Raw genomic sequence first — 14,027 nt, forward strand, 5'->3', positions numbered from 1 at the left:
ATATGCAATACATAATAATACCTCATTGCCATTTATGTTTCTCAAAACCTAAATGTTTTTCTCTGTTTCAAGGATGGGATAAAGTATTAGCATCACTAGATGAAATGAAAAAGTGTTTCTTTCCTATTTGCTCTTTTATATTTAGTACGGAACAAGGAATAGAAAATAGCTAGAATGCTTCTAAAGTTTGTTTTTAATATACTATTTGTTTTAACTTATTTTTCTTTTTTCTATGAAAATAAGATGGAAGATCTTCCAGAACAAGAAAAAAATATAAATGTTGTAGATGAATTAGAAATACAATTTTATGAAATTCAGTTACAACTATATGAAGTTAAATTTGAGATATTAAAAAACAAAGAAATACTGCTTACTACACAGTTGGACTCTCTTAAAAGACTTATAAAAGGTAAAGTTTTTATTGAAGTATATAGATTACAATGTTTATAAATTTAAGGAAATACAGACCATATTATCAATTACTTTTTGTAAACTGTAACATCTGAAAATTTCCTAAAGTTTTCCTTCAGTGGTTTATTATTCAAATAATATATTCATTGTTAGCACATAGCAAAACAAAGAAAGAAAAATGATTATTACCCCAGTCCCATCATCTAGAGATGCTCAATGGTTGGCTGGGCACAGTGGCTCAGGCCTATAACCCCAGCACTTTGGGAGGCCGAGGCGGGCAGATCACTTGAGGTCAGGAGTTCCAGACCAGTCTGACCAACATGGTGAAACCCCGTCTCTACTAAAAATACAAAAATACTAAACCCTGTCTCTACTAAAAATACAAAGTCCAACGTGGTGGCAAGTACCTGTAATCCCAGCTACTTGGGAGACTTGAGGCAGGAGAATGGCTTGAACCCAGGAGGTGGAGGTTTCAGTGAGCCAAGATCATGCCACTGCACTCCAGCCTGGAAGACAGAGCGATACTCTGTCTAAAAAAGAAAAAAAAAAAGAGATACTTAGTGGTAAAAATTTGCTGTATAACTTTGTAGATTTCAAAATATGCTGATATGTAAAAATATAAATTTTTAACCAAAACTACATAACCAGTTCAGTAACATCTTTTTTAAAATTTTTTAATGTTTAAGGGCGCATAGCAGATATATATATTTATGGGTTACATGAGATATTTTGACACAGGCATACAATGCATAATAGTCTCTTTTTCATTTAATACATAATAATTGTCTTTCTATTTCAGAAATAATAAAAGTATCAAAATTTTAATGGCTGCATAGTATTCCATTATATGGATATACCGTGATTTCCAAATTTCCGCTGTTTTGAACAGTAGTGTAGTGAACTTTCCTTTACACATGTCTTTGAGTATAGGACAGATTATCTCCTTGGAATAAATTTCTAAGGATGGAATTATTGGGTCAAGGGCAATGTATATTTTACATTTTGCTACGTAACAATACAGCAGTCATCTGAGATACATTTTTCTTCACCTCCGTATTATTTTCTGATTTCTAAATTTCATACTATGTAGTGGCCCTCTAGATAGGTTGTACATTTAAAATGACGCTCCCAGGCTGGGCGTGGTGGCTCACGCCTGTAATCTCAGCACTTTGGGAGGCTGAGGGGGGCAGATTACTTGAGGTCAGGAGTTCAAGACCAGCTTGGCCAACATGGTGAAACTCTGTCTCTACTAAAAATACAAAAGTTAGCTGGGCATGGTGGTGGGTGTCTGCAATCCCAGCTACCTGGGAGGCTGAGGCAGGAGAATCGCTTGAACCTGGGAGGTCGAGATTGCAGTGAGCTGAGATGGCGCCACTGCACTCCAGCCTGGGCGACAGAGTAAGACTCTTGTCTCAAAAAAAAACAAAAAAAGACGCTCTCATCAGCAGAATATGAGTGTGTATGTTTCCCAGACTCATGCCATTCTTTTGCATTTTTGCTTGCTTGACAGAGAAAATGGCAATCTTCCAATTTTCATTTATTTAATTATGAATGAATATTGAACAAAATGTTGTATGTTTACAAGCCATTTGTACTTATTTTATGAAATGCCTAGTCATAGTCTTTGTCCATTTTTCTTTGGAATATTTCCTTTCGACATTAAGAATAATATTCTCTATTGTCTGTCATATGTTGCAAATAATCTCTCCTTGTCTTTTGCATTTTCTTGCCTTTCGGAAATATTTAATTTTTATGAAGTCGTGTTTATCGATTTTTTCTATGGCTTCTGCTTTTAGGATTATGTCTGGCAATAGTCTCCTATCCCAAAATTATGTCAATATATACTTATGTTTTCTTTCAGTATGTTTATGATGTTACTTTTTAAAACATTTAATTCTTTAGTCCAGGTGGAATTTATTTTGATTGTGGTAGGAATTGAACCTTTCCCTCAAATTGTTAAGCAGTCCCAATCACTGATTTTAAAAACATTTTCCCTAAATGTTTAACATTTCTCCAGTTAAACATTAGATTGACTTTGGTCTGTTTCTGAGTTGTTCTCCTCCATTGGTTCGTGAGTGGCTTCTGCTGCTGGCTCCATACTGTTCCCATGACTGTCTTGGAGGCACTTTTTAGGGTCTGGTAAGGCAAGTACCCCCCCCCCCCATTACTTCACAAGTTTTCTGACTATTTTCACTCCTTTATTCTTTCAGATGAAATTTAGCATCAAGTTCAAAACAAAAAACTCTTTGGAATTTTGATTGCGATTTTGCTTAAAATTAGAGATTACTTTGGGGAGAATAGTGGTCTTTGCAATTTTGAATCTTCCTACCCAAGAACATGGTATGTCTCTCTCCATTATTTAAATCTTTTTTCCTAAAGTTCCTCCAAGTTTAATAAATTTCTTCACATAGATCCTGAACTTTTAGTTTAATCCTGAGTATTCAGAATTGTTTTCAGTAGTTTCAGGTTATAAGCATTTTACATATTTAGGAAAAAAATTACATTGAAAAGGAAGTTAATCTGGAAGGATGCATGCCAAATTGTTCATAATGTTTTTCCTCTGAGAATGACTCAGAAGGTTTGGGGAAGGAGCAATAGAATTTCACTGTTTATTTGATGTACTTCGGGTGGGTTTGAATTTGTTACAGTAAGCATGACTTTTAAAAAATCAATATGTAATCAAGATTAAATATCATTAAGGCATCTTAATAATATATTGCTGGTAGAATATAAGTTGCCTTTCTGGAGGGCAGTGTGGCAATGGGTATCAAGATCCTTAAACACTTATCTGCTAAGGAAGTGATAAAAAGTGTACACAAAGATTTATACAGAGATGTTCATCACAGTGAAATGAATAATAATGGAACATTGGAACAGCCTAACAACATGGATTGCTTAAATTAGAGAATACTATGCTGCCATTAAAATTTATCTTTTTAAATTTTTTTTTGTTTTTGGAGATGGAGTCTTGCTCTGTTGCCCAGGCTGGAGTGCAGTGGCTCGATCTCGGCTCACTGCAACTTCTGCCTCCCAGGTTCATGCTGTTCTCCTGCCTCAGCCTCCTGAGTAGCTGGGATTACAGGCACACGCCACTGTGCCCAACTAGTTTTGTATTTTTAGTAGAGATGGGGTTTTGCCATGTTGGCCAGGCTGGTCTTGAACTCCTGACCTCAGGTGTGCAGCCTGCCTTGGCCTCCCAAAGTGCTGGGATTACAGGCATGAGCCACCGCACCTGGCCTAAAAATTTATTTCCATCCCATGGAAAGTGTTCTTTTAGAACTCCATTGATACGTGTAGCTATGTAAGCAGTATGTGTATGTGTGTGTGCATGTGTATATATACGTATGTCTATACAGGTATATATACATGCATATACTACTTACATGTATATACACACATGCTACTTACATACATGTGTATAGTCATGTATATATACACATGTGTATATGTATATTACATTTATACACATACATTTTTTATATATTAATAGTGATTCTCAGTGGTGGGATTACAAGTGATCTTTATTTTCCTTACATTTAAAAAAATTCAGTGTATTTTTACAAATAATAAAATATGTTTTAAACAATCATTAATACCTTTTTAGAAAAACAGGATGAAGTTGTCTATTACGATCCATGTGAAAGTCCAGAGGAACTTAGTCATTGACTGTGGTGGGGCTGCAGGACGATAAGAATTCGGAAGTGAAAGAACTCAGAAGGCAGTGCCAGCAGCTGGAGTCTATTAAACGGGGCAGGATCTGTGTCAAAAGAGCTTCTCTCCAGAGTAGAAAGGTGGGTACGCTCAGAGCGGCTTTCTTTTCTTTTCTCTTCCAGAGATTTATTCTTGTATGAAGGATAAAGAGGTATTGAAATAAGGTTTTTACCAACACAGTGATTAATTTTTTGTGTGCTTATGAACTTATCCATGGCTATAGTTAAAATGATTTTTAATATTTTTCTTAAAAATATTATTTTTTTCTTTTGGGTTTTAAGCATTTAGCAAATCTCAAGGTTTTAATTTATTCATTCAACAACTATTTGTTGAATTCCCACTGCATACACAGGCACTTTATTTTTATTTTTTTTGAGACAGAGTCTTGCTCTGTCACCCAGGCTGGAGTGCGGAGGCATCATCTTGGCTCACTACAACTTCCGCCTCCTAGGTTCAAGCAATTCTCGTGCCTTAGCCTGCCAAGTAGCTGGGTTTACAGGCACGTGCCACCACGCCCAGCTAACTTTTGTATACTTTGTGGAGACGGGGTTTCGCCATGTTGGCTAGGCTGGTCTTGAACTCCTGACCTCAAGTGATCCGCCCACCTTGGCCTCCCAAAGTCCTGGGATTACAGGTGTGAGCCACCACCCCTGGACCACAGGTACTTTAAAAACCACAATAGGTAGAAACGCTATTTCTAATAACTAGCTATAACAATTCTAAATATATTTTACTGTAAATTATTGAGTACACAAAACAATTACAGATAACAATATTCAGCTCACCTCAGACCTTGTATTTGGTGATTTTCTTCTTAATTTTTAAAAATCCATGAATACATAAAAAGATAACACTAAGAAATTTAATTTTTTCTGACAGAAAAGGAAGCTTCTATATATCATTTTTATGTAGACTCTTATGTGTATTTACTCATATTTACTATACTTTCCTCCCCTTTTTTTTTTGATGCGCAGTCTTGCTCTGTCTCCCAGGCTGGAGTGCAGTGGCGTGATCTCGGTTCACTGCAACCTCCACCTCCCAGGTTCAAGCGAATCTGCTGCCTCAGCCTCCTGCGTAGCTGGGATTACAGGTGCCTGCCACCAAGCCTGGCTAATTTTTGTATTTTTAGTAGAGATGGGGTTTCACCATGTTGGTCAGACTAGTCTTGAATTCCTGACCTCGAGCAATCCACCTGCCTCAGCCTCCCAAAGTGCTGGGATTACAGGCGTGAGCCACTGTGCCGAGCCTACTATACTTTTCTTGTTAGAATTAAGAAAACATGAAAATTGTGACTTTTGTAGCTTACAAAAATGTTAATTACTCTTCCATGTAAATACGAATACTTAAAAAAAACTTGGCTAGGTGCTGTGGCTTATGCCTGTAATCCCAGCACTTTGGGAGGTTGAGGTGGGAGAATCACTTAAGGCCAGAAGTTCGAGACCAGGGACAACACAGTGAGACCTCATCTCTGTGGTGCGCATGTATAGTCCCAGCTACTCAAGAGGCTGAGGCAGGAGGATTGCCTGAGGCCAGGAGGTTGAGGCCTCAGTGAGCTGTGATTGTACCACTGCACTCCAGCTAGGGTGATAGAACAAAACCCTGTCTCTAATAAAAATTAAAAATAAAAAAATTTGTTAAAAGAATATATTCTTTGCATGTTCGTGTTTAAGAATTGTACTTCTGGATTTAGGAACTGTTATTCAGAGGATTTGAAGATCTACAGGCATTTGCCCTTTGCTCCACATTTCAGAAAACCCACGAGCCCCAAGAGGAGTCTCCTTCGGCACTCCCATGGTGCTGTGGATGAACAGATGCCTCCACCTCCTTGGCAGTGTTATATGTATATGTATATAAAATGCTCCTGTGCCTTCTCTTATCCAGACTTGGAGCATTAACCTTCACTCTCAAGATATAATCACTCCCCCTACCCCATTTAGAGAAGCTCTTTCCACTGATTCTGGAAATGTTGGAATTTGGAAGGCACTTGGTTAATAGAATGGTAGTTGAGGTGAGCTCTCAACTTGGGTTCAGATCGCAGTCTGGCCACTTAGGTAGTAGTCATGTGACATTAGGCAAATTACTTAAATCTCTTTTGGGCTCACAGTTTTCTCCTCTGTTAAAAGAGGATGATAGACCAGGCACGGCACCCGTAATCCCAGCTACTTGGGAGGCTGAGGCAGGAGAATCGCTTGAACCCAGGAGGCAGAAGTTGCAGTGAGCCGAGATCATGCCATTGCACTCCTCCAGCCTGGGCAACAAGAGCAAAACTCAGTCTCAAAAAAAAAAGATAGTGGTAATAACACAAATTTCATGTGACGATAAAGTAGCATAAGGCATGAAAAGTACTTATCATTGAAGCTAAAACCTACTCAATAAATGTTAGTATTATCTGTGAGTATTACTGTATTATTTTTTACATAGATTAAGGATTTTATGTACATATAGCATATTATATATTGGTATAGTGAGTGGTTAAGCACAGGTGAAACACAGTTATAACAATTTTTCAGGTATTTGTAGGTTGCTCTGCATTTGTAGGTATGCTTGGAAATGTAATTAGTATTTATAATGTTATGGGGAAATGTGTTTAAAACAATCACATTAAAACATTGTTGGGACACATCCCATTTAAGAATGGGGGCTGCCTGTGTGTCCTCTCATGGTTGGCGGATTGTTTTCACCTCTTAAAGCACTCTACTGGGAACAAATTATTTCCATAAGCAGCCAGGCAACTCTCATCATAGACTGTGGAGGAGAGTACCATTGGGCCGCACCAGAACTAATATTAATGAATGCCTTACACTACGCCCAAATGCAGTGCTTTCTTCTTTTAACCTTTTATGCTATACCAGGGTAACATTAAAAACCATGTAGGTGATTTGTATTATTCCACCAGGATCAGTGCAAAGAAAATCATTGGCTCAGATTGCAACAGGCTGAAGAAAGCATAAGATATTCTCGTCAGCATCACAGTATTCAGATGGTGAGTGTCCTCCGAAGGAAAATGTTCTATGTTTGTGTAGCGTGACATGCAGGCCTAGACTTGTGGAAACTGGAGTTGCGCTGCCCTGGACCTGCAGCTGTCAGCCAATTCGCCTCCAGGCCTGCAGTCTGGGCGCAGTCTTGGGGTGGTAATGTTGGGGTACAGCCTCTTTCTTTGTCAAGACATTTTTATTGTATGCCACGACATTTTTGTAATGTTGAGCAATTTACAAATATACATCTGCTTAAATATAGAAAAGAGACAAGATAAAAAGGAGCAAAAGAAAAAAGAATGGATCAACCAAGAAAGTCAAACACTCCAACGATTGAGAGCATTTAAAGATGTAAGTTCTGTAAACAATCACCTCATCTACACTTCTGGGGAATTATGAAGACCGCTCTAAAGAGGAAAGTATTAAGAACAGGTCATTCAGAACGTGAAACATTTAAAAAGTAACATTATTTCTGGTATATCAATAAAAAGCAACAACAAAAATAGAATATCAGTGATTCAAAACCCATGATATAAAATAACTGCTGTTTTTGACATCACAACACGCTTGGGTTCCTGCTCTGCACTCTTCACTGAGTAGTCCTTACTGGCACTGGTGGTTTAGATTGGCAGGGAAAACTGAAAACTGTTCAACTCCCTTGACTTTAGCTGGCATTTCCTCTCATTTGTAATAAACAATTCTTTAAAATGTTATCCAGGCAGCATTGTGATATAAGTGTAGTGAAAGTGCCCAGTTAAAAGTAAAATGTGTTGTTTTTTTTTTTTTTTTGATATCTACAACTTTCTTTTTTCTTTTTTTTTAAAGTATATACTTAAGAGGATGATGTTATTTTTTTATGCCCTCTGTTCCAGGCCTACATTTGTATTTCCTCCACAAAATGATCCTCAGTCTGTAATTTTTGTTCTATTTGACTTTATTATTAGAGATAAATTCCTTTAATTAAAAAAAGCTACTATGAAGATTGAAAAAATAATTTTTTGCTTTTATTTTTAATTGACACATAATTGTACATATTTATGAGGTATAGTGTGATATTTTGATACAGGTATATAATGTGGAATGATCAAATCAGGGTAATTAGCGTATCTATCACCTCAAACATTTATCTAAAGGTAAATAGGTTTTTTAAAATAATGTAAATAGGGAGTCCGGCACAGTGGCTCATGCCTATAATCCCAGCACTTTGGGAGGCTGAGGTGGGCAGATTGCTTGAGACCATGAATTTGAGACCAGGCTGGGCAACATGGTGAAACCCCAGCTCTCCTAAAAATACAAAAATTAGCTGGGCATGGTGGTGCATGCCTGTAGTCCCAGCTACTTGGGAGGAAAAATACCAATTGTGCACATATTTTTGTAAAATTATACATAAACACTTTATTTTTTATGTCATTCTAAATAATTTTTTGTATGTTTCTATTTCCAAACGTTGTTTGGTAATATATAGAAATATGATTGATTTTGTTTATTGAGTTTGCGTAAAACCACATTACTAAACTCGCATATTGAGCATTTTAATAGGTTATTTTGAATACTTTTACATAGACTGTTGTCTGAAAATAGAAACAGGTTTATTTCTTCCTTTCTGATGTGGATGTCACTGATTTTTTTTCCTACATTACTGATCTGGCTAGGACTATCAGTATAAAGTTGAATATAAGTGGTAAAATCTTTGTATTGACAGTGTGTTATCTCTGCACAACCATATATGTATAAGAGCGCTCAATAAAAAGAATAAAGAGGAAAAAGTACTGGATCTATACCTATACAAAACAAGCTACCAGCAGAGCCCACTGGGAGTGGTCATGATATAATCAGGAATGTTATATTCACAGGTTGTAGATCTGCATGTGAGAGGAGGGTTTGCAGATAGCAGATTCTAGAAAAGTTGTCTAATCAGACAGTAAATGCAGGTGTTGAAGCACTGAACAAAAATAAGCTGCTTTAATTACTCATAAGAGGGAAGTACAAGTCATTATTCCATCTGCCAATTTACAGACTGTAAGATACCCTTTAAAAGTAGCAGTAAGTAAACTCTTCATAAAAGTTAGACTGTATGACAAATCCACTGCCTTTCTTCTTTTGCAGCAGGGCCTTTCTTTTTAATGACTATTTTTTGTTTTTGGAGATGAAGTCTCTGTCACCCAGGCTGGAGTTCAGTGGCCTGATTGATCACTGCAGCCTCGACCTCCAGCTCACATAATCCTCCTGCTTCAGCCTCCTGAGTAGCTGGGACTACGGGTGTGTGCCACCATGCCTGGCTTTTTTAAAAAAAAAATTTGTAGAGTTGGTCTCTCGCTATGTTGCCCAAGCTGATGTCAAACTTCTGGATTCAAGCACTTCTGCCCAAAGTGCTAGGATTATAGGTGTGAGCCACCGTGCCCAAGCTAGTGACTATTTTTGAAAAAAGAAGCACATTACCCTCCCTTGTTAATCACTTATGTACAAAAATGTATGTTTTGCTGTTGATCTGTTTTAACTCTTTCTACATAAATAACACATTTGTACATGTATATGTGCAGATATAGTTATGTTAAAATTGTGTTTAAGTGATGTTTACTAAACAGGATAAAATTTTGTTTGGAAAATTGAGATGTGAAATTTTATCTAGTTAATCTATAGTCCTTTCCCTTATGGTGTCCAGCTCTATGCAGGCTCTGCCTCACTCCAGATTATGTAAATATCAATTCATATTCAAATGAATTTGAAATTTAGCTTTCAACATTTGCCTTTTCAATTCATCTTGAAATTATTGTGGTAATATTATTTCCTGTCCACTAGCATACTTTTTAATCCCAACAGTAAAGTTTCTGAAAAGACCACTAGTTCTTCTATTGAGCAGTTACTGATACCTTGCCATTCAAGGGGAGGATAGATGCCCACAGCCCCTCTCCTTCAACCACATATGTCCAAGTAAAACTAGTATTTCTTCTTTTTAAAAAGATAGACATAATTATTTTCCATATTATTGAATACATTTCTGTTGTAACCTCAGTTCTACTCTTCAGAATCCTTTGTTCGATTTTCTTGTAGTTGATTTGATGATCCCACTCACACTTTCCTACCAGTTGTTCCAGAGACAATGGGCTTAGTCACACAGTGGGGAGACACGTTTGTGGGGGTTGGGTGGAAGTTCTGGTTCAGGTCTTCATTCTCTGTTCACCATCATTTATGATGATGCTGTAACTCACATCTGCTCTTTGATGAGAAGTCACACAAGTAATTGCTAAATTAACCTGTCAGATCTAACCATCATTCAGCTATGTCTCACTGAGCCTTTTCTGGACAAATCGTGTTCTCAAGAATATTTATGTGACTTTATCCTTTGTGCAAAGGCTATAGGCAACGGAAGCGATAGGGGAAGTATGTGGAAGGTTGACCCACATAGCTGTTTCCATATACAACTTTTCAATCTTCTTGATTTCTGCTTCTCTTCCCAGTTCTTATCATCCATAGTGATTTTTGGAAAAACTGCCACTACATTGGCATTGTGAGTACTCAGAGTGGTGTGTCTCTTCTCCTTAGCTAGACTGTCAGGACAATTCTATTCGCTTTCAGACTTCCAAATGTCATCACACCTTATTAGTGCCTGACCTCCTTTTCTCTCATTCGCAAGATATTCATGGCTCCTTTTAAATAGGATAATGGCCAAATGAAAAGTGTGTTATTTTCTGAAAAAATTGCTGAAAGGTGAGGAAAGTGGCAAATGTATTTGCTTATAAAATTTTTAAGGAAAAAATTATGGTTGAAATGAAAGTAAGGATATTTTCATCCAATTACCTCATTCAATTATCATAATCAAGGTCAGAGAAGAAAGAAACTTCAGTTCAGCCTTTGCTAGAAGCAACTTGCAACAAATCACACATCTACTGACTCTGAGATTCGTCCAGTGATAGCAGCAATGTTCCACATATCACATGGTATACTGAAATATAGCAATTAAAATAGTTTTCGATGCAGATCAAGCAGTAATTACTTTTGCCCAGAAATCTTAAAAAATAAATTGTATGTGGAGAACAGGAAGCTTACGAAATTAGGGTGCCTTTTAATCTTTGCAGTGACAATTTACCTTGCGCTCGCAGTGACATTTTCTAGATTTTAAAAATCAACGTTTTTTATTTTTATTTTTATTTATTTATTTATTTATTTAAATCTGCTGGCCCTTTTGCTTTTAGCAGCCACAGACTTCTTGGCCTCTCAAATGCCCGGATGCCTGAAACTTCTGAAGAGATACTGCCTTCAGCTTCTTCTCAGTCCCAGCACGGTGTGAACACGTAGCTCCAATGATGCCTCTGCTTGCTTCAGCCTGCTGGTGCTTAATTAGGTGCTTATCCTAACACCTTAGAACATACTTTCTGTAGATGGTTTAATTCCAACCATCATATATGCTTTTTCTCAGATTTTCTCCAGCTTCTCAAAACTTCCCTGTAAATGAGGCCTTGTAGGCAGCTTTCTTGCTATGACCTCACCTTCCATTCAGCACAGAAACAGCATCCATTGCTGTTATGCAATGGATAAAACTGTATAACAATGGTTATGGTTTCATATCTTTAATGTTACTGGGAGACTTTACTCCTGGTCTTCTCCTAATCAATAGGCCAGTCTTCCCCTCCCCACTCCCCCATTTTTAGCCATCTAATTTTATTCCTTACATTCGTTCTTATAAAGGCAAAAACCTGGCTGGGCACGGTGGCTAATTCCTGTAATCCCAGCGCTTTGGGAGGCCAAGGAGGGTGGATCATGAGGTCAGGAGATCGAGACCATCCTGGCTAACACAGTGAAACCCCGCCTCTACTAAAAATACAAAAAAATTAGCATGGCAGCGGGCACCTGTAGTCCCAGCTACTCGGGAGGCTGAGGCAGGAGAATGGCGTGAACCCGGGAGACAGAGCTTGCAGTGATCCGAGATCGTGCCACTGCACTCCATCCTGGGTGACAGAGCGAGACTCCATCTCAAAAAAAAAGGCAAAAATCTTTTTTAGCCTTCTCTTCAGAATGGTTAAAATATATTGGCAACGAAAACAATTTTTACAAATGATTTAAAACACAAATTATTTGCTTATTATTTTTCACACTAATAACAAAGAATATAGACACTATATATGTTCCAATCACATTGATCATGCAGAAAATATTCTTTGGTACTGGTTTTCCTTTGATCACAAATAGATATGAGGGCAAAATGTCTTATCACTTATTTACAAGTAACTGATGGCCAAAATGGATAATTGTCATGATAGAAGTTATTGACACTGGCTGGGTGGGGTGGCTCATGCTTGTAATCCTGGCACTTTGGGAGACCGAGAAAGGCGGGATGACCTGAGGTCAGGAGTTTGAGACCAGCCTGGCCAACATGTAGAAACCCTGTCTCTACATAAAAAAAATAAATAAATAAATAAACACTCTTTGGTTTTGGTGGTGGGCACCTGTAATTCCAGTTACTTTGGGAGGCTGAGGCAGGAAAGAAGTTATTGATACAAATATTTGCAAAAATAAAAAGTTATTTGATACCCACAAATAATTCCAGAGTATGTCCATGTGCTAATTTGTAAATAGGAAGGAAGTTCTTATTTTGAAACTTGCAGCCTGGAAAATATTTATAAGATTGTTATGACATTGATAACTGGAGTACTTCCTATATCAACTTACTAGAATTTTGGAGACTGACTTTAAAATATAATAAAAAGGGAAAGACAGGGAATTGAACTTCCTTCTCATGTTTTTTACAAATTTTACAGGGAGCCAGAGTCTCATTTATGTAATCACAGATTTATTTTACAAGTTTGGACTTGCAAAAATATGCCAAAATTTGAATGCCTTACCCATTTTTTTGGGAAGCAGCTAAAATATGTAATGCACTGACCTTTTAATGTTCACTTTGGTTGGTTAATGGTTACACCTTTACAGCTCAGTCAGATTGTAAACAAGGGGACAAAACTGAATATATAAGGTCAGAGAAGTATAGTGACAAAATTTATGAACCCCTATACATTTCCTATGAATAAAAAATGATTAAAATTCATACGTTTTCTTTTTAAATATATACATAAGAAACATCAAAAATTAATTCAAAGCATATATTAGCAAATATATTCTTAATTTTGTCTTGAATAACCTTCTTTAGGTGTACCTTTTTCTACAAAGTTATGTCTTCATTAAACATTTTTCAAATTATTAGTATTATTATTTTTAACTGATGCTTCATATTTTATTTCCCCTCTGCTCTCCCATCCCACCCTTGGTGATGGTTGTGCCCATCTGAGCATTTCGGGGCACATGACCGTAAGTAAATCTTGAGAGAGGAGCGGAATTATTGTCTAAACAGTAACAGAAGGGGATTACCTGTAAGGATAGCATAACTGTTGTGCAGGAACAGAAGCTGCCCAGATCTTCTTGGTGGACAGTGCATAGAAAGAAGACTTAGAATTATGGAACATCTGTCCCCCCAACCACCCTTTCCCACCCATCCCCCAAACCCCCACTCCCACCCTATTCCCCGCCCAATTAATAGTATTAACAAAAGGTTAATCTAACTTTTTTTTTTTTTTTTGACGGAGTCTCGCTCAGTCGCCCAGGCTGGAGTGCAGTGGCGCGATCTCAGCTCACTGCAAGCTCCACCTCCCGGGTTCACGCCATTCTCCTGCCTCAGCCTCCCAAGTAGCTGAGACTGCAGGCGCCCGCCACCACGCCCAACTAATTTTTTGTATTTTTTAGTACAGACGGGGTTTCACCGTGTTAGCCAGGATGGTCTCCATCTCCTGACCTTGTGATCCGCCCGCCTCGGCCTCCCAAAGTGCTGGGATTACAGGCATGAGCCACCGCGCCCGGCTTCCAGAATATAAAAAATGAGTTCCATGACGACAGGGCCCTCACTGAGCTGGCAAGCCCCTCCATGGATCACCGGCACCAAGG

At 37.8% G+C, this 14,027-nt stretch overlaps 1 protein-coding gene across 1 annotated transcript in view; it reads left to right on the plus strand.

Moving 5' to 3' along the window:
- Positions 1 to 14,027, plus strand: part of LOC750127 (WASP homolog-associated protein with actin, membranes and microtubules) — a 55,932-nt gene that overhangs the window by 16,188 nt on the left and 25,717 nt on the right. The window contains 4 exon segments of the mRNA XM_054667347.2: positions 244 to 409; positions 4,016 to 4,072; positions 4,075 to 4,202; positions 7,019 to 7,105. Coding sequence (XP_054523322.1) covers positions 244 to 409; positions 4,016 to 4,072; positions 4,075 to 4,202; positions 7,019 to 7,105 — 438 coding nt within the window.

The sequence above is a fragment of the Pan troglodytes genome, chromosome 16 (assembly GCF_028858775.2).
Source record: "Pan troglodytes isolate AG18354 chromosome 16, NHGRI_mPanTro3-v2.0_pri, whole genome shotgun sequence".
Lineage (NCBI taxonomy): Eukaryota > Metazoa > Chordata > Mammalia > Primates > Hominidae > Pan > Pan troglodytes.